The 27,625-nt window shown below is 36.8% G+C and overlaps 1 protein-coding gene across 1 annotated transcript; it reads right to left on the reverse strand.

Annotated features, from left to right (window-relative positions):
* Positions 1-70: 70 nt before the first annotated feature.
* rnf122 (ring finger protein 122) lies at positions 71-27,534 on the reverse strand. The gene is made up of 6 exons (XM_004072203.5): positions 27,040-27,534; positions 16,576-16,732; positions 6,133-6,178; positions 4,166-4,207; positions 3,984-4,066; positions 71-1,491 (listed from the first exon to the last, which is right to left on the reverse strand). Exons 1-6 carry the CDS (start codon positions 27,062-27,064, stop codon positions 1,377-1,379), a joined length of 468 nt encoding a protein of 155 aa, XP_004072251.1. The 5' UTR covers positions 27,065-27,534; the 3' UTR covers positions 71-1,376.
* Between the last annotated feature and the right edge of the window lie 91 nt (positions 27,535-27,625).

The raw sequence follows: 27,625 nt of genomic DNA on the forward strand, positions 1-27,625 counted from the left end.
GTGGTTGAGTCATTTGCTTCATTCCGCCTGATGGTGGCGCTGCATACACGCTGTCAAAAATCAAGTGAGATGCTGAGCAAACAGAGAACTTTATTACCGTTTCAAGTTATGTACATCTGTTGGCTTACAAAACGTGGAATGTGGTCGGAGTCCGAGTAACACTTGTCTTTCCCGCGTGCAGGAAACGCGACAATATTGACCTTTTTTTCGTGGCTCATGAACATTTTTCTTTGTACAGTGCTCTGTCTGTCTGGACAATGTGCTCTGTGAGTTTTTGTGCTCAATTTAGGCAGTGTTTTGCTTCAAGAAAAATCCACCCCACGACTGAAAAAAAAAGGGAATTACATGCAATAATGCCACAAAAATGCTGCTCTGCTTCCAAAAACGAAGCCTTCAAGGCCTGCGAAGGGTTGCACGGGGGCCGTCTTTATCTCCCAGTTACTTCACTTCGCTGAATTGAAAACAGATGATCTGCTGTTCTGTGGTCTACCATTCAAAATTGACAACATCTCTCTTTTTTTCTCCTTTCAAAGTGCAACATTTAGGAAATAATGTTTTGCCAACAGAAAAGTTATGTTTCGATTAAGACAATAGCCTTTCTGCGTAAAAATAGATAACAAGAAACGTGAATTCACATAAAGTCAGAAGAAATTAGTTGATTTGACTTAATAACGACATTTGCTACATATGGAAAGAGGTCTAGCAATGGAAATAAGACATGATAAAAATGTCAAAAAGGCAAAAATCTACATTATTTTCATTTTTTTTTTGTTGTTTTTAAAAAGGTTTTAGGTCAAACCTGTAAATACTCTCACTGCAGTGTTATTTGCTTAGCTCTCTACGTTTACTTTTAAAAGTCTGAAAATCCGTCTTGGGCTTCTCACAGGAGCAAAGGAGGCTACATTTGTCCGTATGTAGTGTTTCCCAAATCCCCTCATCTGAAGGGTTTGTCAGAGTGTCTGCTGGTGTTTCCGCTGATATGGGCATCATTTCATGCCTGTGCCAACCGTGACATGCAAGACCCACGGTGCCTCTCGCTGACGCCTTTCATCCATCGCAGTGAAAGAACCTCCCCCGGCGGTGCCGCTAACCTCACAGACGGCAGCAACGGAGGGAGAAGAACGGGTGCAAAAGAGGGGGAACTTGAATGAAGATGTGGAGTAACGAGTGGGCGGCTGAAGATAATCTCTCAGACATTTGAAGGTGTTGTGTTGCGTTCACAGAGGTTGTTGCTAGGCAACTGCATCTCTTAAGAGTCTTTCTCCGGGTGGTAACTAGGTTACCCCAAATTGTGATCACAATGTTGGTGCTTTTTTTTTAACGGCAAAGAGGTGTTCCCTTCTCCTGGCGGGTGAGGCTGACCGCTGGCCTTAGGATCACACCAGTTCATCTAGTAGAGTCCCTATGCTGTGATGCTGCTCTGGAGGTCCAGCTATTGGCTTGTTGCACATGGGACAGACACAGCGCACCTCTAACCATTTTACCAGGCACCTGCAAAGAAACAAGAGACACGAACGCACTGAAATAGACCATTTTGAAACATACTGCAACCCATTGATGATCTCTGGGATCTGAGGCACAGTGATGAGGAAAACGTTTGTGTTTGTCTACTAATACATTTATCCAGACTTCATCCAACTGACACTGCACTTGTGATTCAATAGGGAGTTAAAATGACACCAAAAAAATGGATCACAGGAAAATTTAAAAAATAACTTGTTTCAAGAAAAAATGTCTTATTTTCAGTCTTTTCAATAAAAATTAAAACAATCTTTAGTTGAAGAACCAGAAGTGTTATAAATCAGACCCCTTTTTTAGTATTCTTTTTGGAAGGAATGAAACAATCATCCTTTATTTTGCCCCATTTTAGGCACATCTAGCACACTAAACCATGTATTTAAATAGAAAAGTTTTAATAAAAGGTGCTACCCTTCTGAAATCTTTTTGGCTTTCTGCTTCTGCCTAATGATGTCTGGGCGCCATAGTGTCTGCAGCCAGGACCCCCTCCATGTTTTTGCTTATTTAAAGAAATGTTTTCAAGTTTTAGGAATTTTTGACTGCATTCTAGGGGTGGTGGGGGCTGTTTTTGCAGCACTACTTTTAAAGGGTAACACAATAGGACAGTTGAAGGTGGACTCCACTCAGCCCAGATTTGAAAAATGAAAAAAAAGGGGGGGCCAGAGCTAGGGGAGGGAAGCAGAGCGGGGGAGGTGTGGTCTGGATCTGTGATTGACGGTGGGGTTAGCTTGAGGTAACTAGAGGATCTTATTATTATTATTGACCGATGAAAATAAAATCATAGGGTTCAGGAGGCCCGAGCAGTCTGGCTCCCCATTCCGCAGCGACTCTCTGTCCCAGGGGCTGGTTTAGCGAGCGGGAGAGCTCCCCGGCCCTCACGAGCGCTCAAAAATGGGAGCTTGCTCAATCACGAAATTCAACCACTTTCACTTTAACCGCTAGGGGGCAGCACACAGACCGTTTTAGACTGTAATTTCAGGAATTAAACTAGTTTATTTTATACCGTCAAACATTTGCTAATGACCAACAGACAGCAATTTGAAAGTGCCATTTGTACAAGTTAACAGCCAAAAAAAGGTTGATTTACTGTTAAGTTTCATTTTAATTTAAATATAGAAATATTTGTTGGTCATAAATAGGAAAAAACATGTACCTCAGTGGCCCAGCTGGGATAAAATCTGTATCATGATGTGTGATTTAAACACCCAATTATAATGTTAGTGATCTACAAAATCAGATTTTGTTTCATGTTTGTTTTCCACAGTAAAAATAAATTGTTTTAGGAGTTTCTAGATCAAATGTCTGCTGGCTTAAAGACCCACGCTGATGACAATAGTGTTTTTAGAGTTTTTAACACAATCTTGTGGCTTTTTTCTGATGATAGAGGACATATATCACAAAAATCAAGCTTAAAATTGCATTTCTGAGTATTTATTTATTCAAACTGTTCATCAGGAGCAGATTAAAAAAATGCTGTTTGGAAAAAAAACCTATTTGTGACGTAGAAAATACGCTGGGCGGACCACAAGCTCACCGCTCTGCTCTATTCTGATCATCAACTTGCAGACAAATAGATCTATGCACGTCTTTGTCTACCTCATCCGAGCTGGCATCTGGCTCAAACCTGTATGGCTACATAGTTCCAACATTGCTCAATATTTTTGTTGTACCGGTAATGTTAGGTTGAGGTGTGAGTGGCTGTAAGCTAGCAGGAGAGAATGTAAACAGTCTCAGTTTTGGGTGATGGGAAGGCAGGGGGTTGCTCCACAGGCTTTCGATTTTTGATTTTTTCATAAATGAAAGACCGTTGGGAAGATATGTTAAATTAGATTAAAAGAGTGGGACTTTAAATAAAGCTTTAAATACAACTTAACACACTGCAGAAAGCACTCTTGTTTCCAAATTGAGTCCATAGAAGTGGAGCTTCTATAAAAAACAGTGAGGCTCTGAGGAGTGTGGTAAGGACTGCAGAGAGGATTACTGGGCTTACACAGCCCTCTATTGAGGATCTGGCTCACAGATAAATAATCACGAGGGTGACCACTATTCTTGACCCAGTCAGACTCCGGAACTCGTCTGCAGCTCTATTAAGCTTTAAAAAGTTCTCATTCAGAAGCCCAAAAAGTTACATTTAGCTTCTTTTGAAACCATCTTGCAACAGTCTGTAAATCAGCAAACATTTGATTTAGTACATGTTCACATTTACATGAATTTATACGCATACATTAAAGTGACACAGTCTAATTAACAACCAAAATGTTTGATTTTAGACATTAAAAGACTTCAGGCTGACTTTTCTATCACTGATGAGAGATTGGCCCCGCCCTCGACCCTGAAAGCGGAAGCCAGAGGATGCGACTGAAAGATGAAGTTTAACCGACTTTGTGATCTCAGCTCCTCATTTTTAAAAAGTCTTGGCAGCTGTGAAGTGGCCAACAAGCACCAGGGAAGACTTCAGTACTCACTTCCTGTGAAAAGCATGTTGGCATGGTAACACTCCCAGCTCGTCTTTCACTTTAAAGTCCTCCAGACAGACGGCGCATGTTTGCTGTGCGAATGACAGACAGTCAGAAATGACATATGCTGGCAGGAAAGTCAGTTTAAAACCAAAACAGATTAAATGAATTAAAAAAGAACTCAAACATACCCCATGAAGACTTAATTTTTTGGGATCTCCTTTTAAAATTACCTGCAAAACAGTGATTTAAAAAAATTGGATGAAACAACCTGAAAGCAAAAAACTGGAATTTTAAAACCTATGTAGAATATAAATGAAAACAAGTAGTTGAGAAAGACAAATAAATTAAAATGCTGCTGAAACCTAGTTTTATGATTGTAATTATTTTAACAATTTAATGATTATCTTGTGTTATTGCTGTTTTATCCTTAATATTTCTGTCTATGTGTCTCCTGTAACTCATTTTATTCTCATCTTTTGCCAGGCCACAGTTAAAAAAAATGTTTTCCTAATCTGTCTTGCCTGAATAAATAAAGGTTAAATCAATAAGTTAAATAAAACATTTACAATTCATAATAAAAAACAATAAAATAAGCGAGTAATGATGCATTTTGATGAAAGTCCACTGGACAGTTGATGGAGTTATTATGTGCACTTTACCCAACAACCAAAACCTCTCTGAGGAAAAATATATAGAATAAAATAAAAATAAAAATTGTGTTATTCTTACTTTATTTTTAGGTTTTATGGTTCATGTAAAATGTTAGCAGTGGGTAGTTTAGCTGCACCACAAAGCCTCACTCCAGTTCAACATTTTTATAACTTTAAATTGGCTTGAATAATTTACCTTAATCTTTTCAGCACAATCCCAGATTTGTGGTTTTCCAAAAATGTTTTTATTATTTCACTAAATAATTCCAAAATGAACACCAAAACTTAACAAAAATTTCAATTCCGAGTAAATTCTTTTACTGCAAATATCACAAAACTTGTGATCAAACGTTTTTTTAATGAAAATATGTCTAAAGTATGTTTTTTAATCCAAAAATAAAGCACAGACAAGGTCAAAGCAATGTGAAGGATGTTTTAAAAACACAGACGGACCTTCAAGGAACCAAGACGCTCCAAGGGTTTATTCCAAAGGGTCTCACAATGTTATAACTGTTGTCATGTTTGTTTTAAAGCAAACATTTCAAAGTTTATAACTTTTTTTTAAAACCTTTACATTAAAATTAACGAAACTTTAAAACCTGCATGTTCCGTTAATATAGAATTATTTTTACATTTAATTTTTTTTTTACAAGTTCTAACGCATTTCAATAAAATTTAGATTAATCCCTTTTTGTCTTATTTTAAAATTTAAAGCATGAAGTCACATTACAGCTTTTTCATTTGCTTTGGTCTTTTTCAAATGAGAATTTGTGTCATAGAAATAAGCTGTTTCTGGATTTTTTTTTAGATTTCAACCTTTATTTAAACAGGATAATCCCATTGAGATTAGTAAGAACTTTTGTAAAGGGAGTCAAGACGCAGCCACAGTCAGTTTACAACTCACAGACACTTTAAAACATTAGAACATAAAAAAACAATAAGGTAACAATGAATACATTAAAAGATAACGTTAAAAAAATGTAAACACTGAACCATAAAATGGTGAATCATATAAATAGTTAAAGTATTCTATGAAATTCTTTGACTTACCTTGAAAAAACATTTTATGTTCAGTTATAACTTAATTTCATGACTAAAACCTGCATTTTTCTGCAGCCATTACAGGATGATGTTTGTTTTTCTAGTGGCAGAGCTGCCTGTGGCCACAAATATCTTGACTCTTAGCTTCCCAGTGTATTCAGAAGTTTCTAAAGATCCCTTAAGGATGTCATTGATGTCAATTACAGTAATTTGACAAATCTCTCGCTGACATGATTTTGCAATTTGCAACGGTGTTGCTAGATAACCTAATAAGAAGTAAAACAGTCCTTTTATTCTTAGTTTTGGCACTACTTTCTTCCGGAAATCGGATTTTTCTGAGATGCGTTTCTGCCATGAGCTTTAAAAAGAGCAATAAAAATAATAAAAAGTCATGTTCTGTTTATTCCAAATCCATGTCCAGTCATACGGTCAAACATGCAGGAAAGCATTCTTTGCAGTCTTACCTCTCTGTATCCAAAGCGTTCACTTTGAGCTTGGTGTCGTAGTTTGCTGTTAAAGAAGAGAAAAACAGATGTATTAACAAATTAAGCATTCATTTACAGCAAATTTGCAGCAAAAGGAATCTTTTTATTAAACGATTTCCTGTCAATTGCACTAAGATTTTCACATATTTTATGTTTGAAGTCGAACTGTGAGGAAAAGCAGCTTTTTGAACAAAACATGTATCAGCTTTAAAACTTTATTTTGTGCGCATTAAAAGTTTGCAGGGTGACCAAGTCTAAATCCTGTAATGAAAATAATTGAACTGAATTGCCAGATATTTAAATAAAAAAAATATATATATTTTTCTTAAGAAATCACATTAAACAAAGATCACTCGGTGGGTTTATCCCAAAAGAAAAATCAATCCTAGACAATCACAATCATTAAAATAAAATAAGTTTGAATAAGTTACAATAGATTTTTTGGTTTTCATAAAAGTAAGATACAAGTCATCCTTTTAAAACCATTTTATTTTAGTTTTGATCATGTAGTTTACTGACTTTAAATCTTAATTCTGCATGACTTACCGGTAATTAATTTATATATCAGTTTACCAGGAAACTGACATGTTGCTAAAGGGAGTGAATGATTGAAACAGAAAGGGCAGCTTTATTTGTTTTACACCTTTAATAAAAAAAAAAAAAAAGAATAAAGTTTAAAAAGTAAGCCTTCAAAAAATTGGGTAACGTTGTCTGATTTACTGTTCTTACTATAAAAATCTGTTTGAAAAAAGATACCGATAGTTTAGAAAATCCAGTTTGTCAAAAAACGGAAGAAAAAATAAAAATAACAATAATAATGCAATAAATTCCCAGGTGCCCAGATTACATTCTGTGTTGGTGTGTTCATGTTGACCTCAATCAGTCAATCAATCTTTATTTATATAACACTTTTCTGACAGAATGTAATGCAAAGTGTTGTCCCCAAAAATTAATAAAAGAAGTACAAAAAATTACAATAATATTCTCTATCTTCTACATAAAATCCGTTATTTGAAATAACTACTCACAGCCAGAATGGCCTGTAAAAGAGGAGAAAAGAAATGGAAGTACTAGAAGGTTTACTTTTTCCAGATGTTCCTTTTTTTTGCAGATTAAATCCAAAAACCAAGAACAAAAGAACAATTTGATGAAGCAGACAAAACAGGAAATCTCCTGGGTTTATTCTGTTTTTATGGAATTACCTTAAATTAAAAATAAGGACTGTGTGCACCATCAGTAAATCACAACTTTTTCAGACAGACTTATGTTGAATTGTACATAAACATCATTTAAAGTAAGAGTTCGATTTGAGCAGTTAAACTGTGAGGATTCTGTGCGACTAAATGTGCATAACGGAAGGGTTTTTCCAGGTTAATGACTGTCATCTGAACACGTACAGACAATAAGATGCTTGTCTACAGACACACACACACTTTGTTGCACACAAACACAGCTAATGAGTATGTTGGGTCTCCGTACCACCCCTGCAAGGCCAACAATGGAAAGGAGATCTTTATCAGTTGGCGAGCTTCGTCCGTTCAGGCGGTTATTTTTGGCTCTCTGTTTTCACACAACTAAACTTAGACTTAAATGTCCGCCGCTGTCTATGAATTAACCCTGAAGCTAAACACAACGGCAAAAGTGGCATGGGATGACACCCTATGAGCTAAAGACGTTTATCAAGAAGAAAAAGAGGAATGTTTTTGTACGGATTTAGCAGTTTCTCTCTGTTTTTGTCATTGAGTTGATTGTTTACAGGAGTTGTTGCAAACATTGCTTCGGTGAACAATGTGAGGATGCACGGTTTGCATGTGGCGAGCTTTTCCAAAGCTGGAAAATGAGGTTAAATGTTTAGAGGGTGGAGAATGTGACAAAGAATTCCGTGTTTGACTTCAATTAGTAAGTACGAAACGATCTGCAAAAACAAAAGAGATTCTCATCAAAGTTTGAAGCTTTTTACGAAATCTTCATTTGTACTTCTACTGGTTTTGAGATGACTTTGGAAGCTAGAATAAAATATATTGTGTTGATATTAAAACACAAAAAAGCCATAAATTGTGTAACTTTAAAATAGTAATTGGCTTTTCTGTAGATTTTTCTACAATCGCACTTGGATTTTGCCTGCAGTGTGCTTTATTTACCAGGATTAGGCAATAAAAAAGCTGATACATCCAAAATTGACAACAGAAAACTGACCTGTAAATTTCCTTTTACTTTAGCTCATTTCATCTTAAACTGGATGCATGGAAGAGATTTATTAACCTGAAAAAGGATCACAAACCAGCTTTTGCTTATAAGTCTGTCAACTGTCTGACATCCTCACATCTATATTAAAGTCAAAACTCACCAATTCAAACACAAAAAGGTCATCACTGATAATCTCCACTGATTGCACAGTTCTGATTTAAAATTAAATCACAATCAGAAACCTTTGCCTCTCTCAATTAAATAATTGTATTTATTAAAGTCAAAGGTCACTAACTTTTGTCTTATTCCTAAATGAAGGACACACAAATAAAACTTGGTAACCTTCATAAGCACCATTTAGTCTTTTCTTCCATCTAGTTTTTAAAATAAAGGTTTTGATAAAATTTCAATTATAAATTTAAATTTGAGCTTTGAGATAAGACTTTGTGTGCTGTAAAAGTAGACTCACAAATGATGACATCTAGCTAAGATGGTGCCGTTTAAGTTAGCCATCATCCAGACAGGAACCCAAATGGGTGAAAGTTTACCAAAAAGCTGTTCTGATACAGAAATCAGAGTTAAACCAGATTGAAACCACTTTAACAAGAACATTGCAAACTTATTCAAATATCCTTCCTGTTTATTATCTACAAATTTTAAATAATATATACATTTTTATAGCACCATTCTACAAATTTCAATAAGAAGAACAAAATGTGGTCATGTGACCCTCTGGCTTCTTTTGAAACAAACAGAAGTTCACAGTTTGATTTAGTTTCCCATTTGACAACATTCAATGAAATACCAATTTATTTCTGTTCCAATATAAATTTGGTTTGGCCATAAAATTCTTTCTTTCCATAACCTAAAAGGGAGCGACTTTCAAAAATAAAATTACCGGTACAAATGTTTTCAGTATGTAAAGTGACATAAAAGCAAATTTTGCTACCTCAAAAAATGATTTAAAAATGTTTTATAAGGAAAAATATAATAGATTTATTAACCGAGATGGCATTAAAGATTATTTCAATTTTGAATCAAATCAGCAGTAAAATGTGGTCGTTTCTGGAATTTCACTCCCAGCTGAACGTTACCTGTCAATCAAAGCACCACATCCTAACTTGAGTCCTAGTCTGGGATAAAATTCAAAACCATATGAGGATATATTTCATGCAAAATCAACTTTTGAGCTTATTGGTGTTATATAATTTTCATTCCTCACAAAAAACAACCCCAAAGCGGTATTTTGATCCATTAACGCATTTCTGAGTATTCCTCTAAAAACCTGCGCTCCAAGCACCAGCCCCTCCCAATCCACGAAAACGAGTGGGTTCTCACATTGTGACATCCCAAAGTGGGGAACAGCCCCTTCCAGGAAGAGTCTGCGATGCACACTATGCACATCCATCTTTGCAAAAGTTTGGATGTTGTTTGTTTTTGTGGGCGAAACAGACACACTGCAGAGGCCGGCTGTAGGCTGACGTCATGAAATGGGCGGCACCCATACTGAGCGAAAGGCGGAGCCTCAGAGATCGAGTCGTCTTACTTCCAGGTAGCAAAATGAACTGTGAAAATAACTAATATTTCATTTAAAAAATCCTTACTTAATGCACCAAAGGTAATGTGAAATTATATAGTTTACTCTGAAAGGCTTAGGCAAAGCATTAGAAAGGCCTCGGCTCTTTATAATTTTGACATCACGATTGTGTGTTAAAGTATGCTTTCTGGTTTGCTGTACAGTTTATTACAGTGAAACTAACTTACCGTGTCCCAAATCCCCAGTTTTAGTGGGTGAACTCTGGCTGGCTACTTAAGTTTGCAAATCTAGAGGCCAAATGGTTGCCAAATTATAAAAAAAATATGTTTAGATCATTTAGCAAAAAGGGTTTTTTAGTTTAAAAAATCATCTTTACTAAAAATTTATATTTCTCACAGCTTATTTGTCATTGTCTTTCCCCATCAGTTAGGGGGTGGGAGGTGTGAAAGGAGTGAGGGGCTAGGTATGGGGAGGGGGGCCCTATTTTTTATTTTTTGTGCTTGTTTATTTTAATCGTCATGTTTGTTTTTATATTTTGTTGTGTTTTAATGTAAAGCACTTTGTGTTATATTTTTATATGAAAAGTGCTTTATAAATAAAGTTTTGATTTGATTTGATTTGAAAAATAGATAAAAGAAGAAAATGATGAAGATGGAGCAACATTAAGCTCTTGAAAATCTTATTTTGTCTTTCTCCCCACATGAATAGCACATTGATATGACTTATATGTCAAAGTGTCAAAAGTCCTTGCTTTGCACCTTGAGTGAATATTAGTCTTCTTCTCTGCCGTGAAATCTGCACTCCTCAGCCCTGCAGCTCCTGCTGATTTGATTCAAAATTAAAATGATCTTTAATGCAATCTCAGTTAATCAAATCTATATTTTTCCTTCGAATAAAACATTTTTTATGATTTTTTTCAGGCCAAAAATGTCTTTTATGTCAGTTTTGACATGTAAACATGCAAGTTGCAGCCTTTTAACACGTGTGTGCATCAATAAATGGCATGTCAGTCACAATAAATGTGTTTGGATGCCTTATTTGTGTTTTTTTTTTTTTTACTATCCTAACATCACTTCAGTGGCACAAGCTTTCCAACTGAAGGTTTGAATCCACAATAATAAACGAACAGCTGACTGTGTTTATACGTTCACATGCGTCAGCCAGTGACCTCAACCATGCCCTTTCTGCTGAAGTATTTCTGATTTAACTGTCACTGCAGCTCTGAGGAATCTCGCAGCTGTCTCTCAGCATTCAAAGGACGCCAAAGAACGCTGCATTGTAGCGCCCAGTCAGTCTTCCTGTTTTTAAAAGCGGCTGCTGTTGTTGTTTGGAGCCTCTGGAGAATTTGCAGGTTTCTGTGAGAATGAGTGACTGGATAAAAGTACATGGAGGAGTCAAAATAAGATGCATGTCTCCATTTCAGCAGCATAAAATCAAAGCATCACATTGTTAGAACAAAATTCGTCAATAACCTACAGTGGACCTGAGGTTTAAATAAACACTAAGTGCAAACACACATTTAAGATCACAACTGCAATTAAAAAAGCAAAAACAAATCAAAAGGAAAAAATAGAAAAGGTAAGTTCTATGATCGCTGACTGTATGATGACATTTGAGTTTTGATGTTTGACTTTCTTCAAATGCCTTTTCAATGTCTGCATACTAAAAAAGCGTTATGATTAATATGGAGCACATCCAGTATGCTTCATGCCAAATAACTTTTGGTTGAAATGACGCACAAACATCCTCAGCAATGCCCCACAATACCCGACTTTTCTGGAGGTTTTTGTTTGTTTTTTCATTTTTCAACCTTTCATTTTAATTTTCGACAATTACTTTTGTTTTCTGAAAGGTTTTTCTTAACGTTTTGGTTTCTAGATTTATTTATTTTTTCATTTCTAAAATGTACTGTCTTTTTTTTTTTAATTCTTGCTTTTTTAACTGCCATCCTGCTGTTTAATTTTTTTCATGTGATTTGCACTTTCAGGTCCACCGTACTAAGCTGATCGGGATGACCTGAATCTTTACAGACACTTACTACAGATCCCAAAAACTGTCATCTACTTTTTTCTTCGCTTTGTGTGAGATTATTAAATTATTAAATAGAAACTGACATGTGAACTGTTTCCACCAAAAAATATCCTCTATAAGTTGTCCTACAGCTAATAAGAAATAAGTATAAAATCCAAACGATTTTGATTAACTTTATTTCTTTTGTGTATTTTTATTCAATTTGTGAATTCATAACTTCAAAAGATTTGATATACCTCTTTATTTCTGTGTTTTCCTTGTTTTTTTCTATTACTTGATTTGAAGGAATCAATTAATTAATGATGTGGCCTTTTCAGGACGTTAAAACTTGGTGATGAAAAGTCCAAAAGAATATACAGTGTATGGACAAATCTGTATATAAAAATGTATTATAAAATATGAGTGTTATCTTTGGAAGGGCCAACACATTGACTACAGGAAGAGTATATTTCAATAAAAGCATAAAATTAAGCTTGAGCAGCATGTTTACATGTGATGCAACCACAGAAATATTTCGGTTTCTGAGCTCTTTATGATTCAAAGTGGAAGACGATGTTTTTTCTCTTTCCTGCATGACACAACTGACATCCCAACAGGTAAAATAACCATTGTCTGGATCCCGCTGTGTATTTTTAGATAAACTGCATTCATGTACTAACAACAGTCACTCAAAAGCAGTTTATGTCCAGAAACACCAAAAGTGCTTTGGGAAAATAACATAAAATTATTATAAGGTATGGCTCGTGTTCCAGTTCAATAACTTGATTTTTTTAAAATGAGCTCTAAAAAAGCTTTTCCTATGTGTTTTATGGCCTTAAATGATTTATTCTTAATGTGACCTGATTTTAGAAAAGGCTAATTAGAAATTTTATTGAGATTTGGGGATTTTTGGGGGATGAAATTCAAATCTGGACATGAACATCAATGTATTCACTTCAATCCCCTTTCAGAATATCAGGAAACCCAGTCAGAACAATTATTATATCTTATTTATTTTCATCTTCAGATTTAAACTGTCCTCTACAGGTTCAATCCTTTCCTATTTTTTATTCAGATACATTTAAATTAAACGAAGTCACCGCATCCTTCCTCTAATCAACAAAAAGAACAAGATATTTTTTGCCTACCTCACAAAAACAGTTTTTTTCTAAAAAGGTTTAAAAAAAAGTCGACTTTCTAAAAGTGCCAACATTTTCCCCTTGAATTAATTAAAAACTCCATTAAATCAAAGAAAGGTTTTAGTATTTGTAAAGAATTAGGAGGGGAAAAAAAGATCTCATCAGTCTTTTACCAAGTTAAAAATAGCACAATTTTATGAATTCATAAAGATAAAATATTATGAGAGCATGTTTCAAGTCTAAAAATGCTAAATAACGAATTTTAGCATGGAAATGGATTTTTTGGGATCTCATCCCAAGGTTTAGACAGAGCTGTACTCCTCCACAAATTGCCAGAGCCAGACAAAGGGAAACCTGCCACCAACAGGGATTCATCACTCACTGTTTTGTCTAATGAAACACCCTTTCTATAAATGAATTCACCACCACACTCCTACCCAAAAGCCGCATTCAGTCTGTTAATGCAGCCAAAGGAAGTGACTCAGGTTGTGATTCAGAGGAAAGCACTTGGATAGAAGCAGGAGGGCTGTGATCCGTCCCTGAAAACCCGCTTGACACATCCTTGTCTTCTTTTTGTCCCTTTACTTGCTGTTAAATACTGTCGTTTTTAACACTGAACTCACTTTTTTTTTTATTTGTGACAAATCAATCCCAGCACAAATTTATCAAAAGGGTTTCTGTTTAGTTTGATGATATAGGAAGTCAAGTAAATGTCTGTCACTCAAGAAAAGGTACCATCAGAAATACGACACCTCTGGATGTTTGTCATATTTGGAAAACAACAGGCTCTTTCAGCATCTCTGACTCTCAAACATGATTAAAATTAGCTTCTTTCAGCGCTGAGCTTATGAGATTGTGTTGCAGTGCGCAGCGGAGTAACGCTCCTTCATCAGAACAAGTTTGTGCTCGCAAATGACACACTGCAACGTATTCCCAGAGATTTGATCTTTTAGAAATTCAAGATATTTGACCAGATTTAAAGTTGTTTTAGTTTCTCTACACTTTTCCAAGCTTCTCTCAAAATCAGCACAGTCAAGATTTTTTGTTTCATCAAAAGCAAGTATCTATAAAGAAGGAAATGAGTCCAAATCTTTTTTGCTCTATGCTCAGTAGAAAAACTTGATTTGAGACTGAAAAAACCTCAAACTGCAGTGTTATTTTGAAGTTTAATCAGAATAGAGGGAGACACTATTTACAATATCCAATCAAGTGCAAATTTCCACTGTTTTTAATGTGTAACAAGAAGTATATATTTATGAGGTTAAGAGGCCAAATTTCTTAAAACTGTGTTTTAATAACATGCTGTTTAAGAACACTTTTTAATTAAATTGCAAATATAAAACCAGCTTCTGAAATTCTGGGTAATTTGCCAAATATAGGTGCTGATTCATGAGCACAAAACCACAAATACTCCTCCTTCTCCAGGTGCTCATGTTTCCTGGACGAGTTTTTCTTTTTTTTCTTTTAATGCAGCCTTTTGTGTAAGACGGCTTTGCAGGCTCTTGCTGTGCAGTATTCAGGCTGGGTTTATTCTGAGCTCACTGCTGTCCACACGCATTGTGGTGAGCAGCTTCCTGTTGCCTCACATCCTGTCCTGCAGACACATGCTCCCTCAGCTCATCAGGGACTTCATGGTCTACAGTAGAAGAGGTCACCGTGTTTCCTCCTCTTTTGTCAGCCTCATTCTGTCTGCCGCCTGTCCGCATGTTAACTGTTGTTTAGATAATAATGGGCCACATTTAAAGACACTGCTGCCATAGTCTGTCTTTTGATTTCATCTTTTTTACCCTCACTGAAGTGTCAACTTCAGCGTTTTGAAATTGTTTGTCAAGAGATAAAACCAAAAAAATGTTTGAAATTCTTTTATATTCACAGCAAATTGCTTAGGGGACTTATAACACGTATATTCTACAGTGAAAAATCAAAAACTCTAAAACTATCCAAACGCAAAAAGGCTCTTCCTAGTCCAGTTTCGTCGACATGTGCACAGTGCAGAATGCTAAATATATTCAATAGTGTTTACAAGCTAAAGCCTAATATGCAGATTTTATCACTAAGTTTTGAAAAATTACAAAGACTTAAACACAATAAATGTTATTGTCCATCCTGAGTGATTGTCTTTTGCAAAAGAAAATAACTGCTGTTTTTGTAAATGTATTCATTATTAACACAGATTTTTTTTAAATTAGCAAAATAAAAAGTAAAAGATAATTCTGGAAAAGCTTAATCTATTGGACCTGGTTTTCCATTTGTTATTTAATGGGATGTTTTACCGGTACTTGCATTTGGTCATTTGGTACATTTCAGTAGAATTTTTTATTTATTTTTTTTTTAATGGAAGATTCTCCAACAACTGTTTTTTTAACGAGTACCAGGATGTTCAAAAAGTATTTTTTTAAATGTTCTTTTTAATTTTCATTCCTCCCTTTTCACCTAGACGCTTAAATCTTTTTATATACATTTATACCTTAAGTGGGTTCCCCTTTTTCTAATTTATTTTTCCTAAAGATTGTCTTTTATGACCAATCATATTTCAATCTCTTTTCATTTATGATATATATTTTTTAGATTATTTTCTAATCACTCTGAAAGTAGAGAGTGATCCACTAAAAAGGCCAAGGATGGAACAACATCTGTTATCTACAATGTGATAATACAGCAAAGGAGGAAATGTGCAAATCAAAAGAGTTAAAAATATTTGCAAATGTTCTCTAACAAAATTTAATTCCCAAACAAAACCAAAACAATCATTTTAGGAAACAAATCTATGTGTCTGCATTAGATATTTTACACTAATGAGTCTTGTGGGAAATTTGCCTTCATTAGAAAAGCTAAACCGGTCTCTTTAAGAATTTGCAGCAGTTTCCTAAATAATATAAAAATTCACTGATCTTTATCTTTGCATGTACAGATCATCTACCAAGCATCATCACACGTTATGCCAAAACATCACAAAGTGACAGAATACTCCTTTGCATTGCATGAAATACTGCTTATGAATACAAACGAAAGTTTGCAAACATGAAATGCAGAGAAGCACATCTGTAGAATGCCTTATTCTATAGGAAAAAAGCAGAAGTGACCGTCACTGGGGCTGCTTCATGTTGCAGTGGAAAATGCTGCAAAAACTGTGACTTGGATCAAAATGCAAGTACAAAATCATAGCTCAAAAACGAATTAAAAAACTGTTTCTGCTTCTGTGTGTGGATTCACATGTGCATGTTTTGACATGAGTAACAATAGAAAGATACATCTTTACAAATACCGGCTTAAATGTGCTGCAGGTAATGTTTTTCACAGTTTTTTAAAAGCACAAAAGTGTGTGTAAGAATCATTATATAGGAAGGTGGGCAACTTATGAAACTGTTTTTTAAACTGTTTTTTCAAGTCAGAACTGCCAGAAATCTTTATAAACTTAGAAAAGTTTGTTGGGGAATCTTTTAGAACCGCTTTATTGTTGCAGATCTGTTTGTTAAAGTCTAGATCGAGCTCCAAAACAAGAGCAAATGAACTACTAACTCGTACAATTTTATTAAATCAAACCCTCACCTGATGAAGTAACAGCAGAAGATGAGGCTCAGGATGAAGACAAAGATGCCTGTTCCAAATATGACCATGTAGATGTTGAGGGGCAGGTCCTGGAAGGTGATGGGCGGCATGGTGCACGACTTGTTGGAGTAAACCAATCCCAAACCACAGAAGCACCCTGAAGAATGAAAGACACCACAAGTAAATGTAGAGCCTCTTTCAAACTTTCGTCCTGTTTCCAATTGTTGTCAAATAAATCCAGGTCTAGAGGAGGTGGGACTTGTGTGATGAAATTTAGGATTGAGGTAAAGAACTGTCACCCTAAACACAGCCAAACTAATACCAACCCTCCCCAATTCATCTTCAGAAATGCTCAGATTTTAAACTTAACTGGTGAAGTTGGTGAAGATCAAACCAAAACGGCATTTTGAGACAGTAATCCAAGCCTTCATTAAAACTCAACTGGAGTATTGTAAGTCTCTTTATTTTGAAGTACCCCAGTCATCGAGGTTGGAGCTCGAATGTGGTCCCACATCACCCCAATCCTGGCTTCAACTCACTGGCCGCCTGTAAATTTTAGAGCTCATTTTAGATTCTATTACCAGGTTTTGGTGTGTTTTATTTTGCTCTTGTGCAATCGGAGGTATTATTTTAGTATGCAAGTTATTTTACATTTCACTGTTTAATTTTTTCCATTATTTTAACCTTTTAATTGTTGATTTACTGTTTTTTGAGCTTTATTAAATGGTGCCTTGTTCAACGGCTGCCATGTTAAGGCACCACATTAATAAAGGGATTTGATTTGGTTTGATTTCCCTTTCCGAGCCCTAATAAAGCAACATTTGCCGGATGTTTCCAACCCAAGCTGGAATCAGAGAAAGGTCTCAGCCCTGTGGACATCTTGCATCCTTACAGCACTTATTAATTAGTCACCTCTTGGTCCTAAAATGCTCCAGATCTGATGTCCCACATCACAATCATGAGTATACGAGAGACATATTTACTATCGCATCTTATTATACAACTAAGCTCTTTTAGATTCCATGTCCTGCTGTACAAAAAGCCCCAAGCATACAGTTGGATGCTTACACAAATGTTCATCTTATTGACCTCCTGATGAACAGATCACATACACCCTTCCCAGCAGACCATAGTTTGTGAGCATGAAAGCAAAATAAGCCTGATTTGGCTGCACAGGAGGCTGTTCTGTCATCGTCAGAAATGCTCTGACGAATCTGCAATTCCTGAGTGTATCCATGACGGTGAAGCTGAGAGCAAAGTAAAGGCAGACTATCTAATCTTTGATGCGAAGGGGGGAAGAAAAAACACATAGAGAAGAGAAGAGGTAGAGGTGATGGAGAACTACAGATACATGAATGTGAGCGTGCAGCTTAACAATAATGCAACACAGAGGGATTGAGCAAAAAAAAAAAGTACTTCTTGGGGAACCTTACAGGTCCTTTAGAGTTGACGAGTTTTTTCTTTGCAATCATCTGTTCGTGTGATGCTACATTCACACCGGGCTTGGAATCCCTCATTTGAGCGACCGCTTTCACTAAGACGTCTGTGTAGACACGTATATGCATGTTTTGGGCTCTGTATTCAAAACTCTCATGTTTTCGCGTCGCTTCGCACATTTTTAAGTTCATTTTCGGGCTTTACATTCAAAACGCACAGCCAAAGAAGGTGCGCTGAAACTAGCAGAACTTTGACCATCGGGAACTTGGATTCAGGGGTGACCTAGCATCTATTTCAAAACACGGAAGCATAAACCATTTGGAATTTTGATTTAATTGATTTGATTGATTGATTGATTGATTGATTTCAAGCACTGTTGTCAAAGCAATAAAGAATTTACATATATTAATCAAACTCATTACAGAAATGTTGAAATGCATAGTTTAAAAAGACATAAAAATAAAACAAACAAAAAAGTCACTTAAATCACATTTTGCTTAATTAAATATTAACTAAAGTCAAGTAGAGTTTGATTTCTTGCTTGAAAAGGAGTGGGAAGAAGCAAATTTATATAATCCTACCCCTACCGAGTTAATTCTTTTTATAGTTTTACAGTTTTTGTAATCTGGTTCTGATCCGATAGATTCTTTTCAAGTAACAAAATGATTGATTATCATCGGAAAACATTCATTCATGATTTCAGTAAACAGTATTGGTAACCAATATGTAATAATCATTGATTAATTTCAGAACACATTATCACAACAAACCAGTAATTACTGCTACACATTGCAGATCAAGTGAAGAAAATCAATAGCTTATTGATCTTCTTCTTCTGCCGTTTTATCCCTTTCGGGGTCACGGGGCTGCTGGAGCCTATCCCAGCCACTTGTGGGCGAAGGCAGGGGGCACTCTGGACAGTTCGCCAGTCCGTCGCAGGGCCACAATCACACACCTTACAAATTACAATGTAATACTCATTGATTGTAATTAAAAGAGCTTTGATTATTTCACCACAATCATGTTTTTACATTTTTGGCAATATTTTGTTATTATTCAAACACCTATTGATTCTTAACTCCTCTTATCTTCATATTGCAAAATCAGAGTTTCTTTATACCTTTTCTTGAATATTTAAACGTTTTTTGGAGCTCATTACTTAACCCTTTCCAAAGTTTAGTGCCACACACCGACACACAGAAACTTTTCTTTGTGGTTCTTATCAGTTTGATCTTGAAGTTTCTACATCCCCTCAGTTTGTAGCCTCCTTCATATCTAAGAACTGTTTTCGGATGTTGAATGGTAACGATTTCCCACAGACTCTGTATAAAAGTTGTGCAGTGTAAAAATCCACAAGGTCATACAGTTTTAAAAGTCTAGATTGATAAAATAGATTGTTTGTTTGATCAAGATATCCGGCTTTATGTACAATTCTGATGGCTCGTTTTTGAAGTAAAAAGAGAGGATGTAGTGAGCTCTTCTAATTATTCCCCCAAATTTCTATACAGTAGGTCAAATATGGTAATATTAAAGGAGCAGTACAATAAATATATACTGTTGTATTCTAATATATGTTTAGATTTATTTATGATTTAAATACTTTTTGAGACTTTAGTTTGTATGTGTCTGATGTGTTGCTTCTAATTTAGTTTGTCATCGATAATAACCCCTAAGAATTTGATTTCTGTAACACTTTCAATTAGAACATTATTTATTTCAATGGAGAGCTCGGTATTGGCTTTGTAGTTACCAAAAAAAACATCACTTTAGTTTTATCAAGGTTCAAAGATAATTGAAAATAAAGTGATCTCTCCAGCGATTCTCTTTTTCCCATATCCGTGAAGGTGGAGTTTGCTGCTCGCCGTTTTCCATCAACTACAGCCCGTCTTTCCAGGTCCGTTTGTCAGACATTATGTCAAAAATTAATCATGAAAGAGAAATTAATAATTGCGGTTTGTGCGTGGTTGGAATTCTATGACACCAAGTCTTTCATATATCAGAATAGAGCTGTGAAAGAAAGAGCCTGCAGCAAAATTCATGAGACTTGAACCGCTTCAACAATTGGCACTAAGGCTTTTCCAACTGTGAGTACACGCGCTAGTATCAGGTAGCAACAGTCCAGTGTGAACACCATATGCTAAAAGCGTGTTCACGTTTTCAGCAGGTTCGGTGTGTTCTTAAAAGCCACACACATGTACGTAGCTTTAACAGCATCAGGCCCTTGGATTCTGGCTTGAACCAGTGGATGAAAGAAGTTGATTCTGGATATTATGCAAAAAATGAAATCCTTTCTTGTCAGGATACTCTTGTGCTTAAAGAAACAAAACGGAATAGACACAAGCAGCCAAATCTAAATGTTTTTCTACAAATCTGTGAATGAAACAGATCCTTTTTTTGGAGCAGAATGATGATACACACATGCACAGAGGGTGTCCCTCCTGTCCATGTGTTTGCTCTACCATGAAATCAATCAGCACTGTAGTGTTTCTGTCTGCAGCCAAGGTCAGATGCAGACAGGCGGAAGAACAAATGCTGCATGGAGCTGGATAGGTACCATTAAAATAAAAATACAGTCTGCAGTGTTTCCGTACCACTTTTTGGCTTATCTTTAAAGCTCCAACTACAAGGATATTCAGTAAAGAATGTTGTAACTGAAGAAAGCTGGACCTTTGGATGTCAATTTGAGACAAATTACTATTTAGGATTTATCATAAATCTTCTACGAAACAATTTCCACTGTTATGCGAGTCCTTGACTTCTTCAATCTAATCACAGAATGTGCTGCAAATCAGACATTTATCCCCAAAAAAAGCATTTAAACGATTGTAATACATTATGCACCACTGTGAAAATAAGCATGACCAAGATAACAGAAAAAGGGCCCTGCTTGTGTTTTGAGTGTCTGTGGTGGTAATAATAAGTCAGTGTCTGCGTGGGAGAAAGGGGCTTTGTCAGATCAGGCTCACAAATTCAGAGAATCCGATGTGCCAATTCAAGACACAGTTCGCTGATAACCTTTTTAGCAGATTTTCATGGGAACAAAAATGTTGGGACAACCTGTACTTGTTTTTTTCTACCAAACACTAAAGCAGCACATCCTTTAATTAGAACACCTCCACCTCAATGCGTGATACTAATTAGCAGACAAACCAGCTGAATAGTTAAAGATCAATATCTTTAAAACCCAACAGAAACTTGCAGAATATCGTTCAATTTTTAAATGTTAAAGTGACTAACAAATAGAAAGACGGATGATGACGTATCGGTTTTCTTGCAGAGCCCCACTTCAATCAATTCTGCTATTTTCAGTCCCTCTCCCAAACTAAGTAACATTTCTACTTGACACTTCTCTTCACTTATGTGAGACGTTCTCAGTGGCTTCTCTGAAATGGTCCTGCTGGATTTAAACAAAAATTCATTTTGGAAATGTGAGGATGATGTTGATTAGTAGTTCATCAGCTAATAGAGAGTGTGTTTGTGATCATGATACAAGATAATAAAAGATTTTCATCTTTAGCATTAAGTATAAGCAGTACTTTGTGGTAATAAAAGTATTTCCTAGTCAGTTTAATCCACTTGGACCCCTGTTTTCTAACCTGAAAAAAATGTATTGGACTCTATCAGTTCAGTGATTTAGGACAGAATATTTGATGTTTGTGTCTTTTTACAAGATAGTTTTAATAAACAAACGTCCTATTGAGCATAGAGGTCTGAACATATGCTTTACAGCCTTCCCCAATACTTGGAGTTCAGCTCCAACATGATGCTGCTCCTTAACCTGCAATACAATATATAAAACTCAATCAGAGCATGTGTGCAAGATCTGGAACCAATAGCATAACATCACTTCTTCACATTTCATCACACCTGGATTATTGTAACAGTCTTTTTACTTGTCTAAACCAAAAGGAGCTTTACAGCTTGCAGCCTGTTCATCTTTAAACCCACACCACCAGAAAACCTCTCATCACTGCACTTTCAGCAGCACTCCACTGGCTCCCAGTTCATTTTAGAATCCATTTGGAAATTTTAGCTCTTACTTTTAGAGCTCAACATTATATATCTGAGCTTCTTAGATTCCACAAACCATCTGGTGCTCTTGGGTCCTTCGGTTTTATTGATTATATCTCATACAAACCTGGGGATTGAGCGTTCATTTTAGTCAAATGTGGGGTTTTATGTTGGTGTAATTTAGTACGTTCATGCTTTTTATCTTTAATCTGTTTTTTACTTCTGGTCTTTTTTGACCTGCATTGTAAAGCACTTTGTGATTATTACTGAGAAAACGGCAAAATAAATAAACTATATTAGCTAATTAAACTTACAAGATAAAAAAAGAGTATTGTATTGTTTCTAATAAAGTCTTAATACGCTTTGAACTTTAAAAGGGGTACATTAAACCACAAATTTGTATTCATAAAAAAGGTAAATAAATATAAAGGAGTCTAGCAGTTTTTATTGGTTACCACATAATTTTGAACCAGAAGCGAGACAATCCATCTTTTCGTCAACTGGAAAATGTTGAATGTTTTAATTAGCGTTTATTTAAAGGGACTATATCATGCAAAATTAACTTTTTTGAGCTTTTAAGTGCATTAAATTATTACTTTCTCACAATAAACAACCCCAGAGCTGTATTTTGATCCGTTCCTTTTCTGAGTACCGTATTCCTCTAAAACAAGTAGAGCACCAGCCCCTCCTAATCCACAAAAACGAGTGGGTTCTCACATTCACACTATGACAGTGAGAACAGCCCCTTCCAAGAAGAGTTCTGTGCTGCCAGCACTACCCCAAGGCTAACACACACACGCAATTTTCAGCGGAGCACATCCATCTTTGCCAAGTTGACGGCGTGAAGTGGGCGGCACCCACACTGGGGGGAAAGCCGGTGCCTCAGAAATCGAGATGACTTACTTAAAAATTGAGCTATCAAAAATAACTCCTATTTCATAAAACGTTCTTTCTTTACTGTGCCAAAGCATATAGTATACTCTGAAAGGCTTACGAATAGTGTGATATAGGCCCTTTGAAAGTGAAACTGGAGCCGGGTCAGTACCCGAAGTCACCACTAAGGGTCCCATTTCACAAAATTTTAAATTAAAATAATCCAACAACAATATTTAAAAAGACCATTTTTATTTGTTTGTATATTGGTTTCTAGATTTTATATATATTTTATATATATATTTATATATATATTTTTATATATATCTTCATTTAAAATGTTCACAAACACCATCACTTTAAATTCTACAATAAAAGGGCTGAATCCTTAATTAAAATCTTGCCAAAATGTTAACAACTAAAACACTGCCTTAACTCCTTCATGTCTGACATAATTTTCAGTTATATAAAACAATTATCTTCAGTGGGTTTTTTTTGTTTTGTTCAAGGTGATGCTAAATTGAGTGAAGTCTCAGATTAAATAGTTCATTGCGAGTTAACGACATGAAGGGGTTATATTGTTGCACCACAAAACCAAAGGATCACATGACTTCTTGGCCATCTTTATGTACAGATATTGAAACTGAGTGTTCCTATTGGGTCTGTTTAGCCAAACATAAAGCTAAACAGTCCGCATTTTTACAGCACGTTTCCAGTTCGTATTGTTTCCTCTTATTTTTGAACAAATTTGACCAAAAAGTAACAGATTTTAAGGTGAAAAAAATGCTTTCCACATTTTATTGTTATTTATCTGCTGCTACAAACTAATATAAGCAAACAGGAGTATTTTGAGAGCTTCTGTAAACTACCAAGCTTCAGGAATTTGTCCTAAAATTTAAAGTTAACAATGTTTATTTAACTGCTTTCTGACATTTGTCAAAAGATTGAAGCAGGTCATATTTGTTTTCTGTTTCTTTAAAAAGGCAAAAACATGAACAAGCTGATCAAGAAGGTGGGTTCTGTCATTGGCTGCAAACAGGAAACATTTGAAGCAGTGATGGAGAGGAGGTCACTGAACAAACTCCTTTCAATCATGGACAACCCAGACCATCCTCTCCACCCTGTTCTGGACAAACAGCGGAGCTCCTTCTCTAGGAGGCTCAGACAGCTCCGCTCCAAAACTGCCCGGTACCGGAAATCCTTCATACTCAATACAATAACCCTGAACAATAACTCACAATGCAACAGATAACCTTTGCACATTTTTTTTTCTTTTTTTCGCACATTTCTTTTGCACATCTTTTTACCTGAACTGTTCTGTAAATAGCTTTTTAAATTATACCACCTTGTTGTTTGCATTTATGCTACATTTTTTTATTCTTGTTTTTATATTATTCTTATTCTTTTTTTTTCTCTGCTGTCAGTTGGTAACAAACACATTTCCCACGTGTGGGATCAATAAAGTAATTCTCATTCTGATTCTGAAATATGTGTATTTTTGTTTTATTTCCCAGAATATCTATGAGGACATGACCTTAACCTCTGCAGTCACAGCTGGACACATGTGAGGATGTCAACCTGCAAACAAATAGACATCCTGACCTCCTTTACTCCATAATCGCTCCCTGACTCAAACAATCTGCCACACATCGGAAGACAGAGAGACACTCACAGGAAGTGATGAGGTTCTTTCTACCTTTCTGTAATCACATCAGTGCACAGCTGATGGCACAAATCACCTGCTGTAAGACTCACAAACCAAATCTGGGTCAGTTTGCTGCAACTGTCCGTACGGTCGGACAGACTTGTTTTCATTCCAGCACCTTTGCATGATTGAAAACCAGACAGTTAGAAGTGATGAGTTTTGCTTTGGGTGGGGCCTTGCATGACCACTGACCTACATATTGGCTTTCTCGTGAGACGCCGCGTTGCAATGCCTGCCAAAGGTAGCTCATGCGCAGAAGCGATAAAGAGGAACTTTTCAGATCCGTGTCAGATGGATTCTCGTGTTGTCAGAGGAGTCCCTCTGTGGTTTGAAGGAGCTGTGAAACACCTCGACTGTGAATGTTTTCTCTGAGACGGGATGCCAGGTGGAGGGGGGGGGGGGGTTGTCCTATATATGCCGATTTCACACAAAGCTGCTCCTGCTGCACCAAAGACAGAGCTTTTCCATCAAATATTCAGGAGTTCGGATGGGAGGAAACGCTCAAGAATGCCTGCATGGCGGCGGTAGTAAGAAAATAGGTTGAACCCAAACCCTTGCAGAAGCAAGATACGCTAACATGCAGGAGAGACACGAGCTGTGCCTGCTTGATACCCGCTTCATTTTCTAACCCAGGCTAACTGTGTGTGCCTTTTTGTGTGCGTATCCTATGAATAGAAGTGGAGTTGAGCTGCACAAAGGGGGTAATTGTTCTGGTCTGAACACCACCACAGAGGAGGCTGCTGCATTCAAACATCCAAAGTCAGAGGAAAAAAACAAAAAAGACCACCAATCCATCATCTTCACCAGGCCTCCCCGTCACGGCGAGGTACTGACACCATTCCACCGCCATGAAGAGGCCGCACTTGTCTGACCATTACAGGGGCTGGTGTGACAAAAAAGCTGCTGAAACGATAAACTGTGTAAAACAAGAGGGGGAAGTAATACATGAAGTAAACAAACACCCTAAACCTTCCACGGTTAGCCCAACGACAGGAGCTATGTGGCTCCACAGGCAAAAATAAAGAAACAATGGACTCATCAGAATCTCATTATCAATTTAAGTCCCACTCTGATCGTCATTTGATCTATTTTAAAAGCGTTCCCAGTGGTCTTTTAATAATGATTATGCTGTTTTTTAGCCTAAAATCTAAAACCTGTCATTTTCTAGGACATAGTTTCTGCAGAGCGGTTCATTAGAAATTCACCTCTGAGTTGTAGGTGGAACCCATCCCCTTGTTTGCAAGCTCTCCCGGTAGCTTATAGCCCCTCACAATGCCAACCTAACATTACCGGTGCAACAAAAATGGCGAGCAATATTGAAGCTATCTAACCGTAAAGTTTTGAGCCAGATGCCAGCTCAGACGAAGACGTACATGGATCTATTTGTTTGTAAGTGGATGCATCAGAATGGAGCGGAACAGGGAGCTTTAGGCCCTACCTTTTTTTTTCTCTGTTCCTGATTCACTACGATTTAAATAAAGAAAAACTCAGAAATGCAATTTTTAGCTGTCTGTATATATGTCCTCCATCAGGAGAAAAACGCTATTAGAACATGTAAAAAAACAATTTTTATCAGAGTAGGTCTTAAAAATAAAGCCTTTCAGCGATATTTTGTTTAAATTAAGTTGCAAAAGCCTCTATTGTTTCAGGAAAGCACACTTAACAGATCACTAACATTCAATAAAGAGCAGAACCTAAAATATTTCAGACATGCTTATGCTTTTATGGTAATGACATAATCACTGCCTCATAAAGTGTCCTGTTGAATGTCACAGTTTTTTTTTTTTTAAACAGCAGCAGGGCTGAGGACTTAAATTGTGCAATTCACTATTCTGGAAGCAACAGCTTTAAAAATTAATGAAGGAGATGGAGAAATAGGGAAGTTAGTTAGGCTCAGGATCTTTAAGCTCCTCATTTTTTGTGTTTGTATCAAAGCCGGATACAGACAAATAGATAGACATAGATAGAAAAATGAAGGATAAATGCAAGCGTTGTGCTTGTGCCCGTCCCAAGCCCGGTAAATGCAGGGGGCAGTGTCAGGAACATTGAACTTTCAGGACATATAAATTAGATCAAAGGAGAAGATAGGTAGACAATAAATGTAATGATGTCATGATATGCATTTTAGGGGCTATGACAAACTTGCCCCCCTGATACCTGCACCACCTAGTGGGGCTGGCTAAATCCAGGCCTGGTTCATTCATATATAGACTTGCAGCAATTTAAGGGAAGGTTGTTATGTTGTGTGTCTGAATAAACAAATGTGTGAATCATTTTCACATTATGATTCAATTGAGAGCGTTTCCGTTTAGTCAAAGGTAATTGGAAGTTGATTTTTTATTTTTTGGGGGGGGGACTTGTGAGATGAATAAAAACAGAATCAGCCCAGCTGATGACTGAATCGGTGGCCTCACAGATGTTAGAAAACAAATTCTCACCGTTACACCACTGGAACGGGTGCATCAATGCGCCAGGGAGTCCTCGCCGCCGGGATCCGTGTGTTTACCAACAAGCTCGGTCGCCTGCGCGGATGGATGACCGCAAACACGCGCGCCAGCCGAGGCAGAGCTCCGGCAGCCGAGCGGGGTAAAAGGTGAAGGAGACAAAAGCAGCCCGGAGGAGGCGGATGAACGCGTGGATGAGGGGCGTCTGGGTCTATCGGAAGTTGCGGCTTTGTTGTTCGGCGTGACGTGCGCGCGGGATCATCCTCGCAGCGGACTGGCGGATGCGGATTCCCTCGTTTCTTCTTCCTGCGTCTCCCCCTTTATTAATAGATGCCATGACAGTCACCCACTAGCGGCGGTGGCATCAGTGTTCGGCTCGAAAACTGGAGCACAGGGCTCGGCTTTCCTTGCCCCCGCCCCCGCAGACGCTACTGACACGCGCAGAGACCAATCCACGCGCTGCGTAACGGTGCGTGTTGTGACGCCCTCACGGTCACGGGCGATTCACCAAACAAAGGGCGCCGGGGCACAGATGTGGACCCCAACATGCCAAGGACACAGAAATGATGGAAGAGTCTGA

This window comes from Oryzias latipes, chromosome 9 (assembly GCF_053564925.1).
Source record: "Oryzias latipes strain Hd-rR chromosome 9, Olatipes_Hd-rR_3.1".
Lineage (NCBI taxonomy): Eukaryota > Metazoa > Chordata > Actinopteri > Beloniformes > Adrianichthyidae > Oryzias > Oryzias latipes.

Coding starts and splice junctions, on each gene's coding strand:
- rnf122 (XM_004072203.5), bottom strand. CDS start 27,064: ATGCACCCGTTCCAGTGGTGTAACG. Junction 6,179..16,575: donor TTCTGCTGTTACTTCATCAG/GTGAGGGTTTGA, acceptor CTTCTTTAACAG/CAAACTACGACACCAAGCTC. Junction 4,208..6,132: donor AACGCTTTGGATACAGAGAG/GTAAGACTGCAA, acceptor ACTGTTTTGCAG/GTAATTTTAAAAGGAGATCC.